The 20248-nt window shown below is 41.3% G+C and overlaps 2 protein-coding genes across 2 annotated transcripts; one reads left to right on the top strand and one right to left on the bottom strand.

Annotated features, from left to right (window-relative positions):
• Nucleotides 1–5528: 5528 nt before the first annotated feature.
• Nucleotides 5529–6170, top strand: LOC142643965 (uncharacterized). Its single transcript, XM_075818665.1, has 2 exons — nucleotides 5529–5910; nucleotides 5992–6170. Exons 1-2 carry the CDS (start codon nucleotides 5529–5531, stop codon nucleotides 6168–6170), a joined length of 561 nt encoding a protein of 186 aa, XP_075674780.1.
• Nucleotides 6171–16805: 10635 nt separating this feature from the next.
• LOC142643964 (uncharacterized) lies at nucleotides 16806–18908 on the bottom strand. The gene is made up of 3 exons (XM_075818663.1): nucleotides 18438–18908; nucleotides 17406–17654; nucleotides 16806–17333 (listed from the first exon to the last, which is right to left on the bottom strand). Exons 1-3 carry the CDS (start codon nucleotides 18906–18908, stop codon nucleotides 16806–16808), a joined length of 1248 nt encoding a protein of 415 aa, XP_075674778.1.
• Between the last annotated feature and the right edge of the window lie 1340 nt (nucleotides 18909–20248).

Raw genomic sequence — 20248 nt, 5'->3', positions numbered from 1 at the left:
CTTTTTCTTATTTTTATTTTAGGAATTGCTACCAATCATTGGTTTTGTATTAGGCGTGATTGGTTACCTAGGGGTCTAATTTATTTTAAGTTGCCTGATTAACTAAACTAAATTTTAAGGGTTCATTAATTAAGGCAAACCAAAAAGTCTCGAACCAAAGATCTTGTACTCGGAAGTTTGATTACGTGTGGGGAAGGTGTTAAGCACCTCACAATGCCCATTTGAAAATAATACCTCATTTTAATTTATTTCAAACTTTATCTTTTTGTAAAGAAATAAAATACTTGGCGTTTTGATTTTTGAAAAACGTTTTGTGCAAACAATCGACACACACACACACACGCGCGCGCGCGCACACACACACACACATATATATGCATGTGAGTAATTATTTACCATATAGCTAGCATGTGAATATTAACTTCAATAAATACTGTAGTAAAATAATTTTTAAATGTGTAAATAGTGCCATGAGACCTAGTTTTAAAGTTGATTTTGCCAAATTCCATACTTGTAGGTCCCATGAACAGTGCATAAGATCTACGGGGCAAAATTCCAAACGCAGACGCACAGAAATTTTTGTGCAATCCAAACACTCACTAAGTTTCAAAATACTTTACTTGTTCAAAAGGTTCTTTTTTTTTTTTTTTTATGAAAGAAATTCTAACGTGATAAAAATCATTTTTCTTGAGAACATTTTTAATATTTGATAACAATTTTTTGGATTTGTTTTTTTTTTAAACCTTCTTTTTTAAACCATTTTCCAATGTGGTAAAAACATTTTTTTTTAAGACAACTTTTCGGATTTTAAAGAAAAAGAAGAATTTTTTTTTTATGAAGGAAAATTCAATGTGGCAAAAAAAATTTCTGAAAACAAATTTTTTTGAACACACTATTTTTTTCGGATTCTTCAATAAAAAGAATAAAAACTTTTTTTTTCTTTTTTTTTTGTGTTGAGAAAAGCTTTTTGGAAGAAGCCTCTTTTTTTTTTTTTTTTTTTTTTTTTTTTTTTTTTTTTTTTTTTTTTTTTTTTCCCGAAAGCCTTATCTTAAAAAGGAACATCTTTTGAAAAAGGAAAAATATTTCTTTTGACAAGCATTTCCTTAGAATAGTGTGTAAAGAAATTGTTTTACTTAAACAATTTTAATTTATAACAATTGTGGGGAGTGAAAGGACCTAAGCGAGTATTTGGGCATTGGGCTTTATTAATGGGCGCTAGTTCGTTTTTGGCTAAAAAGCCTTTGTGGTTTCAGGTCGGCTCACAGGTTGAAGGTCCGAGGATTCATCCGAGGACTAATTTCTCCTCGGACCGACCCACGATGACCTTGGGATTTGCCAAAAAGATCAAGGTAGAGTTCTGGAAAAACTATTGGTTAAAAGGGGGATCCTAGGACCCTCTAGATGCAGTGGTGTAAGAGAAATATCTCAGAAAAAGGCTGCTACCTCCACATTAAAGACCTTGCACTTACCTCCTTGGCCGCATTAATGAGGAAATGACTCTTGAACAGTAGAATTCAACTTTCTTACCATTATTTAAAGACTTCAAGAAGGTGGTGGAAGGGAGGGAGAAAAAGGAGGAGATTCGGGTGACACGTGGATGAATAGGGAAGAAGAGGGAGTATTTAAGAAGAGAAGAGAGGAAAGAAAAGGGGATCGAGGAGTGAGCTAAAAAAAGAAGGAAGAACTGTAATTTTTGGCATAGAAGAGAAGCAATATACAAATCGTCCTCGGCTTACGTCCGAGGAGGTTCCTTGGTCATATTTGTTTATCATTTGCAAATATTGTAACACTTAATCCTGTTTGTCAAGTTTCCAACACCCCTAAAGCTAGATTTCAAATCCACACTCTACAAATTTTATTGTTTAAGGCTCATTGGGCCTGAGCCCACTTTGTCTTTAGGTCCAGGTGTAATTGTGCACTTACAAATGGCGCTGTTTGTGGGAATCTAGTGTTGAAGGACTTGGAACACCATGGCAGACTTAGGCTCACACCATGCAGAATCTTAAGGATCGCAACCTGAGGACCTTTTCGAGCGTTTGGAGCACCGGAGGGATCGAGAGGGTAGCGTTCACACCGAGCATCCTAGTGCGAGCCATACTCACGATGGAGGCAGTACCACCCATGAAGATGGTGCCAAAGCCATGCTGAAGGAGATTAGTCATCTTAAGAGGAAGCTATGCTGCGTCAGACGGAGGTGTTCGCCATCCTCATCTAGTTCTTCTTCAGGGAGATTCTGGGGAAGTAGTTACAGTTCAAGGTCATGGTTGCCCCCCAGCAAAACATCCCCTTGTGAAGAGAATGGCCCACCAGGTCACAGGCACAAGAAGCTCCCTTCTAGGGGCTTGGGGAACGATGCTATGAGCCGGGCGTTGCACCAACTCTCCAAATCACCATTCTCACGTAGGATCGAGAATGGAAGACTCCCCAGAAGGTTCACCCAGCCCACCTTTACCATTTATAACGGTTGGACTGATCCGGTAGAACATGTGAGCCACTTTAACCAGAGAATGGTGGTGCATTCTCATAATGAGACCCTGATGTGCAAAGTCTTCCCTTCTAGCTTGGGACCTGTCGCTATGAGGTGGTTCAACGGCCTTAAATCGGGGTCTATAGGTTCGTTCAGAGAACTTACGAGAGCATTCGCGTCACGGTTTATTACATTGAGCAGAGTTCCTAGACCATTGGATTAACTGTTGTCTATGACTATGAAGGAGGGAGAAATGTTGAAAGCATATTTCGACAGGTATTGGGAGATGTTCAACGAGATAGACGGTGATTTTGACGAGGTGGTGATCAATACCTTTAAGGTTGGCCTTCCAACTGATCATGACTTGAGGAAGTCTTTGACCAAAAAACTTGTGCAGAGTGTACGTCGCCTCATGGATCGTATCGACGAGTACAAAAGGGTCGAGGAAGATCAACAACAGGGAAAGGGTAAAGCGAAGGTTATCCCGCAGGAGAGAAGGGATTTCAGGTCGGACAGATATCACAACAACAAGCCGAGGAGAGATTACTCCGTGTAGTCTGGCTCGGTAACGCCTCAGGTTGTTAATACTGTGTTCCGAGAACCGGTGCACCAGCTACTGGAGAAAGTTCATAACGAGCCCTACTTCAGATGGCCCAGTAAGATGGCAGAGGATCCTGCCAAGAGGAATCAGAATCTCTTTTGTCAGTATCATCAAGACGTGGGTCATACTACCGAGAACTGTCGGACCGTCTAGAATCACTTGGAGCAGCTTGTCGGCGAAGGAAAATTAAAGCAGCACCTGTACCAACCTAATGGACAGGGCAGTCAGTCCGGCTCAAATAATCAAAAGAATAATCCATCTCAGCCATCCTTGGGAACCATTAATGTTATTTTCGCTGCCCCCGGTAGGACCGGTTTGTGTCCCATTAGGGTGATGGCAGTTTTGCACTCCCATGCTGAGGAGGTGAGCTCCAAGCCGAAGAAGCTGAAGGTGAATGCGCTTGTCTTGAGATTTTCGGAGGAGGATAAGGTTGGGACCATCCAACCCCATGACGAAGCTTTGGTGGTAACTTTGAGGATAGGGAATTATGATGTAAAAAGGGTGATGATTGATCAAGGTAGTGGTGCCGACATTATGTATCTTGATTTATTCAAGGGGCTAATGTTGAAATTGGAGGATCTTGCTTCTTATGACTCGCCACTCATAAGCTTTGAAGGTAAAGCTGTCATACCAAAGGGATAGATTCGTTTGCCCGTGCAATCTGGCTTGGAAATGGTTGAGGTGAATTTTATCGTGGTTGACGCATATTCCCCGTACACAGCCATCCTTGCCAAGCTATGGCTGCACGCTTTGGGCGCCGTTTCCTCCACCTTGCATGTTAAGGTCAAGTTCCCTTCGGGAGAATACATTGAGGAAATTTTTGGTAGCCAGGCGATGGCCAGGCAATGCATATCCACTGCAGTGCTGCATCAGGCCGAAACAGTGTCTTCAGCCTCGGCCGTGAAAGACTTATAGCAACTAACAACTCTGGATGCGCCCGATGTGGTGACAGCAGAGGAAGCCTTATGTGAAGATCTGGAGAAGTTTCTAATAGCGGACGATCCTAAAAGGTTCTTTCAAGTTGGCATACGTTTGCCACACTAGGAGAAGATGAACTTGTTGGAGTTTCTGAAGGACAACATCGATGTTTTTGCGTGGGATTCCTAGGAGGCTCCGGGGGTAGACCTAAGCCTTATTTGTCATCATTTGAATGTCAACCCTGCCGTTGTTCCTAGAAGGCAGCCACCTCGGCGTTCTTCCAAGGAACACTCTGAGGCTGTCAAAGAAGAGGTGCTCAAGCTCAAGAGGGCCGGGGCTATTAAGGAAGTTTTCTACCCGGTGTGGTTGGCGCACATGGTGGTGGTCAAAAAGAAAAATGGAAAATGGCGAGTATGTGTGGACTTCACAGATTTAAACAAAGCCTGCTCAAAGGACTCGTTCCCGATGTCGCGCATCGACCAGCTGGTGGATGCCACGGTCGAACATCCCCAGATGAGTTTTTTGGATGCCTTCCAAGGTTATCACCAAATTCCACTAGCGGCAGAAGATTAGGAGAAAACCGCCTTTATTACTCCAAAAGGAAATTATCACTATAAAGTGATGCCGTTTGGACTGAAGAATGCTGGGGTTACTTACCAAAGGATGATGACCAGGATGTTTGAACTGCAGCTCGGAAAGACCATAGAGATATACGTGGATGACATGGTGGTTAAGAGTAAGACAATATCTGCTCATGTGAAAGATTTGGACGACACTTTTCAAGTACTTAGAAAGTACAAGTTACGTCTTAATGCCTCGAAGTGTTCTTTCGGGGTGGGTTCTAGGAAGTTCCTAGGATATATGGTTACTCATAGAGGAATAGAGGTGAATCCAGTGCAGGTCAGGGCTATTCAAACCTTACAGCCCCCTTGGAATCCAAAGGAAGTTTAGAAATTGACTGGAATGATCGCTGCTCTCAGCAGGTTCATCTCTCGGTCAGCTGACAGATGCCGGCCTTTCTTCCAACTGTTGAATAAGTGGAGGGGGTTCCAATGGTCCGAGGAGTGCGATGTAGCCTTCCAAGAACTTAAGGAATATCTTTCCGGGCCACCCATCATGTCCCGGCCTGAAGCAGATGAAGTCCTGTTTGCATATTTGGCGGTGGCCGTACATGCGGTTAGCCTGGTACTCATAAGGGACGACGGTGGGGTGCAAAAACCGGTCTACTACGTCAGTAAATCCTTAAATGAAGCCGAGGTGCATTATCTACTTCTGGAGAAAGCACTTTTGGCCATAGTTCATGCCACGCAGAAGCTTCCTCACTATTTCCAGTCCCACACCGTCGTAGTTTTAACCCAACTGCCTCTCAAGTCAGTGTTGTGTAGTGCGGACTACTCTGGAAGGGTGGCTAAATGGAGAACCATTCTGGGAGCTTTTGATATTAAATACATGCTGTGCACCTCGGTGAAGGGCTAGGTTCTTGCAAATTTGACGACGGAGTTCGCGGAACCATTGTTGGAAGAAATTGTGATGGAATCACACATGGATGAAAAATCAGTTGGCGTGATCATGCGCACAGGACCTCCCACTTGGAAAGTATTCATTGATGGGGCAGCAAACCAAAAAGGGTATGGTATCGGACTTGTCCTGATATCTCCCGAGGGAATCACCTTCAAAAAATCTCTAAGGTTGGCATTCTCGGCTACTAATAACGAGGCTGAATACGAGGCAGTCTTGGTCGGAATGAACATGGTGTATAGCATGGGCGGAAAGGGAGTACATATGCTTTCAGATTCTCAGTTAGTGGTCAGCCAAGTGACAGGGACTATGGAGGTCAGGGATTCAAGAATGCAAGAATACTTGACCCAGGTCAAAAGCTTGCAATCTAAGTTCGATTCCTTCATCCTGTCTCACGTTTCAAGAAGTGGAAATGCACATGCAGATTCTTTGGCTACCTTAGCGACATCCTTGGCTCAGGGTTTGCCTAGAATTATCCTTGTTGAAGATTTGTTAGAGCCAGCTCTTGCCACCGTTGGTGCACCCCGTATCCATTTGATAAGGTTTGGACCTAGTTGGATCGACCCTGTGATATCCTTTCTGAAAAATGACGTTCTTCCTGAGGACAAGTCTGAGGCAGACAAGATCCGACAAAAGGCACCGCGTTTCTGGTTGTCCAAGGACTAGAAGCTGTATAAACGATCCTTCTCTGGACCGTATCTGTTATGCGTGCACCCCGAGTCAACGGAGACACTTTTGGAAGAACTGCATGAGGGAATTTGTGGAAGTCACACTGGGGGAAGATCGCTAGCTCATAGGGCTTTGTCTCAAGGATATTGGTGGCCGAATATGCAGAGGGAAGCTCAGGACTATGCAAGAAAGTGTGACCAATGCCAGAGGTTTGCTCTTAATATTCATCAGCCTGGAGGAGTTCTCAATCCTTTCTCTAGTCCTTGGCCCTTTGCTCAATGGGGATTAGACATAGTAGGGCCATTCTTGTGGGTTGTAGGAAACAAAAGGTGGCTACTCGTGGGAACTGACTACTTTACCAAGTGGGTCGAGGCAGAGCCCTTGGCAAATATCAGGGACGTTGATTCCAAGAAGTTTATTTGGAAGAACATCATCACCAGGTTTGGGGCACCGCACACGCTCATTTCGGACAACAGCGATTAATTTGATGGTAGAGCTTTTAGGAAATATTGTGGTGATATGGGCATCATAAATAGATACTCTACTCCACCTTATCCTCAAGGAAATGGGCAGGCCGAGGCCGTTAATAAGGTCATAGTCAGTGGACTCAAGAAAAGGCTGGACGATGCGAAGGGCCGGTGGGTAGAAGAACTACCACATGTCTTATGGACATATCAAACTACGCCGCGAAGATCCACTGGAGAGACGCCTTTCTCTATGACTTATGGGGCTGAGGCAGTGATACCTTTAGAGTCTGGTTTCCCCACACTAAGGACGAGTTCTTTTAGCCCAGAAAATAACCACAGCCTCCTCGAGAAGAGCTTGGATTTAGTTGAGGAACGACGAGAGGCAGCTATGGTCGAAATGGTTTATTACCAGCAGAAGCTTAAACCAGGGTATGATGCCCATGTGAAGCTGAGGCCCCTCGCGCCTGGGGATCTGGTACTGAGGAAAGTCGTGGGCACTGCTAAAAACCCAGCTTGGGGTAAGCTAGGACCAAACTAGGAAGGACCTTATAGCATTGTTTCTGTAGCGGGCATAGGGTCGTATCGACTAGTTGATCTAGATGAAAAATTTGTACAACGCCCATGGAATGTAAAAAACCTTCGAAGATATTATTATTAATAAAAGGTACTTATGTCGATTCGCAGTTTAAATTATGAATGTATATGGGCTTACAAATTATGATCCCCTAAGTATCAAACAGAAACTTGGTAATGTATGGTCCTCGGACCACATACCTTGTGGAAATTGATATATTACTAAGTATCAAACAAAAACTTGATAATGTATGGTCCTCAGACCATATACCTTGTGGAAATTGATATATTACTAAGTATCAAACAGAATCTTGGTTTTGTATGGTCCTCGAACCACATACCTAGTGGAAATTGATATCTTATCATTTGTTAAACAGAACCTTAGTTGTGCCGGGTCCTCAGACCCTCTACTTTGGGAAAATTAATATTTCGAGTTACTATTGTTAAGTATCAAATAGAAACTTGGTAATGTATGGTCCTCGGACCACATACCTTGTGGAAATTGATATATTAATAAGTATCAAACAGAAACTTGGTAATGTATGGTCCTTGGACCACATACCTTGTGGAAATTGATATATTTACTAAGTATCAAACAGAAACTTGGTAATATATGGTCCTCGTACCACATACCTTCTGGAAATTGATATATTACTAAGTATCAAACAGAAACTTGGTAATGTATGGTCCTCGGATCACATACCTTGTGGAAATTGATATATTACTAAGTATCAAACAGGAACTTGGTTTTGTATGGTCCTCGAACCACATACCTAGTGGAAATTTATATCTTATCATTTGTTAAACAGAACCTTAGTTGTGCCGGGTTCTCAGACCCTCTACTTTGGGAAAATTAACATTTCGAGTTACTATTGTTAAGTATCAAATAGAAACTTGGTAATGTATGGTCCTCGGACCACATACCTTGTGGAAATTGATATATTACTAAGTATCAAACAGAAACTTGGTAATGTATGGTCCTTGGACCACATACCTTGTGGAAATTGATATATTACTAAGTATCAAACAGAAACTTGGTAATGTATGGTCCTCGGACCACATACCTTGTAAAAATTGATATATTATTGAGTATCAAACAAAAACTTGGTTTTGTATGGTCCTCGGACCACATACCTAGTGGAAATTGATATCTTATCATTTGTTAAACAGAACCTTAATTGTGCTGGGTCCTCAGACCCTCTACTTTGGAAAAATTAACATTTCGAGTTACTATTGTTAAGTATCAAACAGAAACTTCGTAATGTATGGTCTTCGGACCACATACTTTGTGAAAATTGATATATTACTGAGTATTAAACTGAAACTTGGTTTTGTATGGTCCTCGGACCACATACCTAGTAGAAATTGATATCTTATCTTTTGTTAAACAGAACCTTAGTTGTGCCGGGTCCGTCAGAACCTTTACTTTGGGAAAATTAACATCTTAAATTAATATTATTAAATGTCAAACAGAAATTTGTTTAAGTATGGCCCTCGGACCACATGCCTTGTGGAAATTGATATCTGATCATCTGTTAAATAGAACCATGGTTAAATTGAATTTTAAGTTGTACATCTTTAAGTATTAAGTAGAAATTTGGTAAGGTAGGGTCCTCGGACCCCACACTTTACTAAAATTAGCGTTTCAGGTTACAAAGTTTAAGTATCACATGGGTTTGCAAAGTAAGGCACTACTTACCATCTAAACCAAGTTAGTTCCTGTCAGGTTCTTGAACGCTTTACTTTGCAAGGCAAGTATGTGCATTGTTGTTTAAAGTTGTAATCGTTCAACTGCTGAAAGTGGACTTATTTATCTCATTCTTTCTTTCACTATGTGCTAATGAGAACTTTTATGGTAAGCATAAAGATGAAAAGATGAAATAAATACAACTCAAATGAAAATCAAATAAAATTGTCTTTCATTAATTGTGTCGATATACATCATTACATGGAAAATTTTAAGTATAGAGAAAAAGAAGCCCTAGGGTCGGTCCTAAGCTTTCGGAGGGGGGTCTTGCTGAGAAGTGATGGTAGCCTCAGTGTTTTTTAATTCTAGCTCAAAGGAAGATAGAACTTGTTTTCCTTTGTCTGTTGTAGTGGTTGGAGGGATGATAGACTCCACACTTTGGCTTAGGCCCTTCTCGACACCCCCACTCCCTTCCTTTTCTTTATTGGAACCTGAAGGTTCTGTAGGATCCAGAATGAGCTCTGGGATCACAGGAGGAAGAGCAAGAGGAGCTGCCTCAGGGGCAGGAATAACAGCAGAAGCCTCTTCAATCTCCTCTATGTCAAGGGGAAGCCAAACGTTCTCGAGCTTCCTCAGCTCGGAAGCTGAAGGAACCCCTGCTACGTTTAAGGCTTCCCCCCAGACCTGCTGACAGTATTCTCGGCATAAGGCCGCGAAAGCTTCTGTCAGCTGGTCTTCTGTTGCGGCTACCCCTTCCTTGTAACTTGCTTGCTTCGCGGCCTCCAATGAATGCTTGAAGGTGTGAGCTTCCTCCTTCATTTGCGCAAGCTCCTTCTCCAAGTCCGAGCGTTCCTTTTGGGCTTGGGAGAGCTCATCATCCTTTTGATGAAGAAGCTTGCGCTGCCCCTCCACTTGAGTCATCATCGTTCTCAGATTGGCCTCGGCACCGTCTCTTTCTCTTTTTAAGTTGGCCAACTAAGAGGAGAGTCTCTCGTTTTCTGCTAGGGCCTAGCCTAGGGACTTCTCGGTCTCTAGATGAATCACCTGCTCCATTCCGGCCTTCTTCCAAGAATCCTTCACGAACTTCTCGGTAGCGAAGACCTCTTGAACGGCCTGTGACAAAGTATCAGGGGGTTAAACGCAGTAAAACATTTACAAATAGCCAGATATTATAAAGAGCGAAGTATACACATGGAGGGAAACTTACCAGGGCTAAGTCCCTTTTCAAAGAAAGGAACAGCTGAGGCTGGCCCATTTTTTCCAAGGCTTCCATATCCTTGGGCAGCAGAAGGGGACATTCCAACGCATCGGCCAGGTGGAGGGCATGGCCTTGTTGGAACGCCCTGATGTTGGACTAGAGGGGGATTGGTGCTCCATTCAGTCTTAGCTCGGGAGACCACATAGCCGGTGCTCAGCGCATTTCGGCCATGTCCCCAATCTCCCCACTCTCAACTGAACGAGCACGTTCTTTGTTCTTGTCTAGCTTCTACTGCTGAGCTTGCTGTGGCTGCTGTTTCAACATCTTTTGTTTTTCACCACCAGCCTCCTCGGTCTCGCCCTTTCTCTTCTTCTTAGGCTTCTCAACAGGAGGCTTAAGATCAGCTAGGGGAGGGGGTGGTGGCAAGGACGGGGGAACTTGAGACCCCCCCACTCCTTTCTTGGCGACTCTCTTGCCTCTCTTATTTAGAAGGCCCTTGAGCACGTCCATGTCTTTGTCCTCGGAGCTGTCGTCGGGATGTGTAATCACTAAACCTGCAATCCTAGAGGCCTCGGCGGGCTCTTCTTCCTCGTCTGAGAGTACGAAAAACTGGTTTCCTCGAGGTCTTTCGATGTCCTCAAGTTGAAACTGGTCTATCTCTTCGTCCAACGTGGGCGACGAGGACACTTGCTCCTCCGGGACAGCGGTTGCCTGAGAGTGCATTAAGAGAGGGATTGCCGCGATGGGTCGCGTGTATAGAATGGTGTGGAGGTCGTCGGGGATGTCGTGGTCGGCAAGAAAGTTTGGCCTTGCTACCTTTATTCTCCTACGCCTCCTGTCCCCCGCGACAATCGCGTTCTCTATCTCCTGGAAATTCGAGGATATAGGGTCGTACCCTAACATTAAGTAAGCTGCTCTAAGTTGCAAGTCTTCACTCATGAAAATTTTTGAGCGTAGTACGCGGTTTAAGTCAGTGACGTTGCAGTGGCTCAGGCGTGGACGCACGTGTTGTTTATCTGCGAGAGAGGATACCAAAGAAGCCAAGTATGGTCAGATCTATAATGCATGTGGGAAATCGAAATTGACAGTTTGCAAAAGGAAGTAAACATTTAAAGATTTTGAGATTGAATCACGTGGTAGGAGAAAAAGCTAATTCCTAAGGAGTCACACCTAGGTCTCCCCATATGACTGGGTAGTGAGGGTCGTCGTGCCAGTTGCTTGACGCGATGAGGTAGTCGTCCTTTATGCCTTTATTAGATTTGGGCAGACAAGAAATTAACCTAACTACACTAGACCGGGATTTGATGTAATAGCCTACGCTTTTAAGCTTGTGGCATTCATACATGAAGACAACATCATGCCAAGTAAGGTTCAAGCCCATCTGCTCATTTAGAGCGTCGACACTTCCTAAGACCCTAAATACATTGGGTGCGCACTGGTCAGGGCACAACCTGTGGTTGTGAAGGTATTCCCTAGTTACGCTTCTCATAGGGAGGGTCATCCCACCTTCTATGAAGGCAATCATAGGGATGATAACCTCTCTCGTCTTCCTAGAACCACCTACGACTTCCACCGGACAGTATTTCAAGCCTACGTCGTTGGGAATCTGGTATTTAGCCCTAAAGCCTTCCATCCCAACGGCGGTGTCAACTAAACACTTAAATCTACCTATTTATAAGAAAGGAAAGGGCAAGTTTCAAGAAGGAAAGTGGTTAAGAAGGGAGCCGAGGATAGAATCCGAGGAGAAAGGAGTAGAAAAAAATAAGAACTTATAAGTTTGTAGTTATGCGAGTTTCCACGGGTTTTTGGAGAGAAAAGGCAATGACTGATGTTTTGATGTGATTAAGTTCTGAAGAAATGAATGAAGGCGCATATTTCCAAAGCGTTATGACGTGCGGGAAGCAGCCTCGAAATTGCATTCGTCCTGCCCAAATTTTCGAGGCGTGACAAGGACCGTTGGATGTTCATCTCACCGTTGAACGTGGGGAACAAGGTATAACTTACGGTCATAAATGCGCACGTTTTGAAATTCGAAGCGTCATATGGCATTTTCTGGGAGGTGGAAGGACCCATACACGCGCGTAGATATACGAAACGTGTGGAGGGAACTCTGGTCGGATCAAAACTCCATTTTTCTCCTTAGATGGGGAAAAATAAAGTTTTGAGGGGCTATTGTGCGGAGTGAAAGGACCGAAGCGAGTATTTGGGCCTTGGGCTTTATTAATGGGCGCTAGTTCATTTTTGGCTAAAAAGCCTTTGTGGCTTCAGGTCGGCTCACAGGTTGAAGGTTCGAGGATTCGTCCGATGACTAATTTCTCCTCGGACCGACCCACGATGACCCTGGGATTTGCTAAAAAGATCAAGGTAGAGTTCTGGAAAAACTATTGGTTAAAAGGGGGATCCAAGGACCCTCTAAACGCAGCGGTGTAAGAGAAATATCTCAGAAAAAGGCTGCTGCCTCCACATTAAAGACCCTGCATCTACCTCCCTGGCCACATTAATGGGAAAATGACCCATGAACAATAGAATTCAACTTTCTTGCTATTATTTAAAGACTTCAAGAAGGTGGTGGAAGGGAGGGAGAAAAAGGAGGAGATTCGGGTGAGACGTGGATGAATAGGGAAGAAGAGGGAGTATTTAAGAAGAGAAAAGAGGAGAGAATAGGGGGAGAGCTAAAAGAGAAGGAAGAACTGTAATTTTTGGCATAGAAGAGAAGCAATATACAAATCGTCCTTGGCTCACGTCCGAGGAGGTTCCTTGGTCATATTTGTTTATCATTTGCAAATATTGTAACACTTAAGCCTGTTTGTCAAGTTTCCAACACCCCTAAAGTTAGATTTCAAATCCACACTCTACAAATTTTATTGTTTAAGGCTCATTGGGCCTGAGCCCACTTTGTCTTTGGGTCCAGGTGCAATTGTGCACTTACAACAACATTATTGATAAGAAAAGTAAAGGAGCAATAGTAAAGTTCAGAAAAATAAATAGCAAGGTAGGTAAAGTGTAAAAATTCAAATGACATAAAAGTAAAGAGTTGAAATTTAAATGACATAAAAGAAAATAGGTAAAATTTAACCACCGCGCATCCTTAGCACAATGGTCACTCCACAAGTAGTACTTGTGGGGTGGAAGGGGTAAGAGTCAGGGTTCAAGTCTTTAGGAGAAATTTTCACACACATATACACTTAGATTAGTTTAGAGTAAAATTTCTATCTTGTATAGAAAAAGAAAATTTAAGGGTTCATACGAAATCTGCTTATTTTGTTGAAACTGAAAATTTTTGTTTAAAGTACTGTAAATAAAGGTAAAAATTAGCTAAAATAGTATAGGTGAGGCCCATGAATAGTACCACAAAATGCAGTGAGACCTATTAATAGTAGCAAAAATAAACTGAATAGTAAAATAAGTTGACAAAAATAGTCTTTGCCAAATGGGCACTAAATGACATAAAAGTAAAGAGTCGGAAAAAAAAAGTAAAGAGCTAAAATTTAAATGACATAAAAATAAAGAGAAAGCTCAAATTTAAATGACATCAAAATAAAGAGCTAAAATATTGTAAAGATTTATTGGAAAAAGTTTGTTTATGCCTCTTTTGGATAGATTTTAATCTCTTTCAAGCCTTATGAGTGCTTCATCATAAAAAAATGAGAGTTCTAAGTCATCAACCATTTTTATAAGACATACTCATATTGTGCTTTATTTGAGGTTTAAAAACCATTTAAGAGGGAGCAGATAGAAAATCTTTTTTATTTAGGTGTCTAGGTATTGTGTGTGTGTAAGTGTGTATAAAGGGGAGGGGGATTGTGCAAGAAATTAAAAGGATGACATAAAAGTAAAGGAGGAGTGATTACTTGAAATTAAAATGGATGACATAAAAATAAAGGGGAAGGGACTACTTGAAACTAAAATGAACGACATAAAAATAAAGGATTACTTGAAATTAAAATAAAAATAAAGCAAGAACAATAGAAATTCCTAGATGCCTAGATGGAATGAAATTTCTTCCTCCTAAGGGTACTTCTCAAATAAAGTCTAGGAGATGGTACAATACCTATGTAGGAATGCAATATCAACATCACGAGCCAACAATAACAATATCAACATAAAGGTAAAGAGATATATATACAACAATATATGAATTTAAAGCAAGTAAGAACAAAAAAACAGTATGAATATAAGAACATATATAAATAAATAATGTTTACAAGATAGAATGAAGGAAATGTGATGGGTGTAGTTATGTAAAAACTACCCTATCCCTACAAACTTACCAAAAAAAAAAAAACAAGTAGAAATAGAAAGGCTTTTTTTGTGTGGTGGGTTTCCTAGAGAGAGAGAGAGGAGAGAGAAACCTTTTTTTTTTTTTCCAGAATTTCTAAGGCTTTTTAGAGACCACTCTATTTCTTTATTTTTCCTCACAAAACTTCATATTTTCTTCATAAAATGAGGGGGTATATATAGGGAGATGAGGGAAAATGAGGGCTAGCTGAAGTGTATCATGATGATACACTCAACTTGACGTTGCTGAAGGAATGAAGGAGGCCACTGTTGTAACCCCTGTAGACCTTGTCCTTGATGAGCAGTAATCTTTTATTTTTGGTAAGGCAAGAAAAACATTTCTCTTTGCGCCTGTTGTTTTGAGCAACTAAACAATTCTTTTGGGCCCCTTTTTTTGGGCAACTAAACAATTCCCTTGACGGTGATAGATAGGTTTATGGATTTCATGCTTTAAGCTGTAGTAAATAATGTTTTTATGCTTTGGATAACCCTTTATGACGATGTTGTGTTGAGACAACTTTTATGTTTAGCTTGTATTTAAGCAGCTTTTTACCTTCAGTTGCGGTAGGATGATTTTTTATTGAGTCATATTTGACTAGCTTAGCGATGATCTTTGGTTGTGTTTGAACAACTTAGTGTTCTTAGCTGTGTCTGAACAGCTTTTATTGAGTCATGTTTGAATGACAGTATTAGTTGTATTTGAACAACGTAGTATTTTTAGTTGTATTTAGACAGTTTTTTTTATTGAGTCATGTTTGAATGACGATGTTAGTTGTGTTTGAACAACTTAGTATTTTTAGATGTGTTTGAATAGTCTTTTATTGAGTCATGTTTGAATGACAATGTTAATTGTGTTTGAACAACTTAGTATTTTTAGCTGTGTTTGAACAGCCTTTTATTGAGTCATGTTTGAATGACGATGTTAGTTGTGTTTGAACAACTTAGTATTTCTAGTTGTGTTTGAACGGCCTTTTATTGAGTGATGTTTGAATGACGATGTTAGTTGTGTTTGAACAACTTAGTATTTTTAGCCGTGTTTAAACAGCTTTTTGTTGAGTCATGTTTGAATGACGATGTTAGTTGTGTTTGAACAACTTAGTATTTTTAGCCGTGTTTGAACATCTTTTTATTGAGTCATGTTTGAATGACGGTGTTGCGCTCTACTCGTGACTTAGGGTTATGGTATTGGGGTGTCTCTTAGGTTAACTATTTTTCGTTTTGTCTTGAATGACGATTATATTGGCCGTGTTTACACAAATTTGATTTAGTCGATTTTGGTAGTTGTGTATGAACAACTTTAATGGCTATGATGTTGTTGGTTATGCATGAATAGCTTTTAATTTGAAATTTTAATGACGAAGATCCTTAAGACGTCTCCTAAGGACGACTCCTAAGCGTTGCACACATTTTGATAGTGATAGATCATGGATAATCGTTGATAAATACGCATGAATAATGCTTTCATGTATATTGATCTCATGAATGACGAAAGTAATGGTTGTCTTACATACTAATATGAAGATTAAGCAACTTGAAAATGTAAAGCGTTCCTTGCTGGTAGTATTTCTTCAAGTGTTCTATATTCCATGGTCGAGGCAATTCTTGGCCGTCTAGAGACCTTAGGTAGTAGAAGCCTTCTCTAGAATGACCGATTACTTCGTAAGGGCCTTCCTAGGCTGGTCCTATTTTTCCTTGAGATGGGTCCTTTATTGCCTATGACACCTTCCTAAGGACAAGGTCTCCTGTGTTAAACCTTTTTACCCTAACCTTTCTGTTGTAGTACCTGGCCATTGCTTCTTTGTTTTTAGCCATTCGCTTCATAGCTTCTTCTCTGACTTCATCGATTAGGTCCAGATTTCTATTAAGCTCTTGCTGATTTTTTTAGTCTTCATATGTTTTGACTCGAAAGCTTGTCAGTCCTACTTCCACTGGTATGACGGCCTTAGTGCCAAATGTCAGTTTGAATGGTGTTTCTCCTATTAGGACTCTTGTGGTCATCCTATATGCCTAAAGGACATTTTGTAACTCTTCAGGCCATGCCTGCTTTACCCTCTCAAGCCTAGTTTTGATCATTTTAAGCAAGCTTCTATTCGTCACTTCTGTCTGGCCATTGGCCTGAGGGTGTCTTAGAGAAGAGTAGTGACTCTTAATTCCTAAGTCTTGGCAAAATTTTTGAAACTTGGGGTTGTCGAACTGCTTTCCATTGTCTAATATTATGATGTGTGGGACTCCAAACCTGCAGATGATATTTTTCCATACAAAGCTTGTGAGTTTAGCCTCTGTTATCGTTGTCACTAGCTCTGCTTCTACCCATTCTGTGAAATAATCAATTGCGACGATCAGAAACCTGAGTTGCTTCTTCCCTAGAGGGAAGGGACCCATGATATCAATTCCCTATTGAGTGAAGGGCCATGGTGAGGATATGGGTGTCATCGTCTCTCTTGGTCTCTTATGGAAATTTGCGAAGCGTTGACGCATGCTCTGATAATGTTGTATGTGTCTTTCTGTAAGGTTGGCCAGTAATAACTTGCTCTGAGCACCTTTCCTGCTAAGGATCTTGCCCTGTCGTGATTTCCACAGGTTCTTTCGTGTATCTTGCAGAGCACATAATCTATTTCTTCAGAACTAGTGCATCTTAGATATGGGAGTGAATATCCTTGTCTGTAGAGCACGTCTTCAATAATGACAAAGCAAGTTTCTCTGATTTTTATCTTCATTGCTTCCATCTTATCTTCAGGGAGCCACCCTTCTTTCAAATAATGGATAATGGGAGTCATCCACTTGTCTTGTTCTTTTATTTTCAGAATGTGCCTACCTTCTATGCTTGGCTGCCCCCTTATCTCTACACATAGTTCAGATGTTGCATTGTTGTCGTCTGACGAGGCCAATCTTACTTGGAAATTAGCTTCTACATTTTTGGCTTTTAGGATTTGTACAAAGTCTAGGCTGTCAAAGTGCTGTGAAAGTCATTGGACAATCTTCAAGTACTTCTACATTGTTTCTTATTTGGCTTTGTAATCTTTCTTTACTTGTTCAATTATTAGCTGAGAATCAGCTTGGATGATAAGATTCTTTGCTCCTAGAGCTTTTGCTAGGCTTAGCACTATTAGAAATACTTCGTATTCTGTCTCATTATTCGTTGCAAGGAACTGTAACCTGACAGCATACTTAAATGTTTCTTTTTCTAGAGATATGAGCACTACTCCTGCTCCTCCTACTTTTCTCATTGCAGGCACGTCCATTTGGACCATCCATGTTTCCATAGGAGGTTCTTCTTCCTTATATAGGTAAGTGAATTCTGCAATGAAATTTGCTAGCACGTGGGCTTTGATTGCTACTCAGGGCTGATATTCAATGTTGAATTGGCCTAACTCAATTGCCCATTGGATGAGTCGCCCTACTGCATCCATCTTGTTCATCGTCTTTCTTATGGGCTGATCTGTCATGACGATGATGAGGTGTGCTTGGAAATAAGGATAGAGCTTTCTAGAGACGATCGACAATGCGAAAGCTATCTTTTCCATCCTTGGGTAACTCGCCTCTGCATCTTGAAATGCTTGGCTGGTGTAATAGATGGGCTTTTACACATTCACTTCTTCTCTGATCAATGTCGAATTTACTGCAGTATTTAATACTGCTAACTAGAGGTATAGCTTCTCTCCCATCACGAAGGGGCTTAGCAGAGGTGGCTTTGTCAGGTACTCCTTTAACTTGGCAAGGGCTTCCTCACATTTCATTAGTCCACCGAAATGCTTGTTCAATACCTTGAAAAATGGCATGCACTTGTCCATTGCCCTAGAGACGAATTTGTTTAGGGATACAACCTTTCCTATCAGGCTCTACACCTTCTTCACTGTCTTTGGTCATTTGACCCCGATTATTGCTTTTACTTTGTCTGGATTTGCCTCTAAACCTCTTTGAGACACCATGAATCCCAAGAATTTTCCTGAAGTAACAACAAAAACACACTTTGTAGGGTTTAATTTCATATTATACTTACATAGTATGCTAAAAGTTTCTTTGAGATCATCCAAGTGGTTGGCTTCGTCCTTACTTTTTACCAACATATTATCTACGTACACCTTCACATTCCTTCCAATCTGATGAGAGAATATGCAGTTCATCAACCTTTGGTAGGTGGCTCTTGCGTTCTTCAGTCTAAAGGGCATAACTTTATAGCAGTACAACCCTTGGCTGGTAACGAATGAGATCTTCTCTTGATCGTCTTTGTCCATGAGAATATGGTTGTATCTAGAAAATGTGTCCATGAAACTCAAAAGCTTGTGTCCAGCAGTCGAGTCTACTAGTTGATCAATCCTTGGCAAGGGGAATCTATCCTTTGAGCAAGCCTTATTCAAGTTTGTGAAGTCGATGCACATCCTCCACTTGCCACTGCTCTTCTTTACCATAACCACGTTTGCAAGAAAATCTGGATAGAAGACTTCCCTGATGAAATTAGCTTCTAGTAGTTTCTCTACTTCTTCAGTTACAACTTTGTTGTGCTCTGGTGCAAACACTTTTCTCTTTTGCATTGTATTCTAGGTTAACGTTAAGACGATGCTGTATGATCTTCCTATCAATCCTAAGCATATCTTCGTGTTTCCAAGAAAAAAACATCTTGGTTTGCCCTTAAGAAAGAGATCATTTCTCTTTCTTAAGGGCTGGAAGTGCCATTCTGATCTTCAATATCCTCGTCGAGTCTCCTAGGACAATCTCCACTTTTGGTATTTTTGACGATTTAGGAATGGGCTCTGGTTTATTAATCACCCATGTGTGATTCTCTCTAGATGCTGAGGTAGCTTGATAGCACTCTCTTATTAAAACTTGGTCTCCTTTGATTTCTTCTACACCATAGGCTGTTGGAAACTTCATTTTCAATTAATATGTTGACATTGTTGCTCTTAATCTGTTGAGTGCAGGTCTTCCCAAGATGATGTTGTATGTTAAAAGACAATCAACTATAAGGAAATCAATTTCCTTTGTGACCTATGCCCGATAAGTTCCTGCAATCACAGTTAGAGTGACGATGCCTCTAGGGACGATCCTATCCCCCATGAAGCTCACCAAAGGCAAGGTGAAAGGCTTGATCTTCCTCTTATCCAATTGCATTTGCTGCAATGAGGGCAAGTAGATGATATTTGCTGAGCTTATGTTGTCAATGAGCACCCAATGGATGTTGAACTCTTTAACTCTGAGCATGATTACAAGTGGATCGTCATAAGGTTGCCTGATGCCACAACCATCTCTTTCTAAAAAGACAGTATCTAGTTCGCCATTCCTTGGCATCTTCATTGAAGGGAGCCATGAATGGACATTGTTTATCTCCCTTCCCTGTGCCTTTTTTAGGGATTTCAACATTCCACCTATTGTTATTCCTCCTGAGATCGTCTTTATTTCTCCTGCGGGGGGTTTGGTGTCCCCTATCTTCGAAGTTTTGTCTTGGTTGTCCTTCCGTTGGTACCTGTATGGCTCCATCTTTCTAATGTATTTCTACAGCTTCCCTTGCCAAATTAAATTTTCCACTTGGTCTTTCAAGTGCCTATACTTATCAGTACAATGCCTGTGGTCCTGATGGAATCTACAGTACTTGCTCTTGTCTCTTCTTTCTACTGGAGCGCTAATTGGCTTCGGCCTTTGTAGGGAAGGATCATCTCTTATTTGCATAAGGACCTGCTCAATTGGCATTATTAGAGGAGTGAAGTTGGTGGACTTGGGTTTCCTATCTAGAAGCTCCTTCTTTTTCCCTGTGGTCTGCCCACCACTTTGTGTCTCCTTCTTATATCTCGATTGATGTTTGTTCCTTTATCTCTCTTCCTTTTCCCCTTCATCTCCCTTGTGAGTACTGCATCATCTGCATTCATGTACTTCTGGG

The sequence above is a fragment of the Castanea sativa genome, chromosome 7, assembly GCF_040712315.1.
Source record: "Castanea sativa cultivar Marrone di Chiusa Pesio chromosome 7, ASM4071231v1".
NCBI classification, from domain to species: Eukaryota; Viridiplantae; Streptophyta; class Magnoliopsida; order Fagales; family Fagaceae; genus Castanea; species Castanea sativa.
This window is presented reverse-complemented; position numbering and strand designations above follow the sequence as displayed.

Coding starts and splice junctions, on each gene's coding strand:
- LOC142643965 (XM_075818665.1), top strand. CDS start 5,529: ATGGATGAAAAATCAGTTGGCGTGATCATGCGCACAGGACCTCCCACT. Junction 5,911..5,991: donor CCTGTCTCACGTTTCAAGAA/GTGGAAATGCAC, acceptor TCCTTGTTGAAG/ATTTGTTAGAGCCAGCTCTT.
- LOC142643964 (XM_075818663.1), bottom strand. CDS start 18,908: ATGCAAAAGAGAAAAGTGTTTGCACCAGAGCACAACAAAGTTGTAACT. Junction 17,655..18,437: donor TGTACGTAGATAATATGTTG/GTAAAAAGTAAG, acceptor TACCTATATAAG/GAAGAAGAACCTCCTATGGA. Junction 17,334..17,405: donor CTCAGCTAATAATTGAACAA/GTAAAGAAAGAT, acceptor TGACTTTCACAG/CACTTTGACAGCCTAGACTT.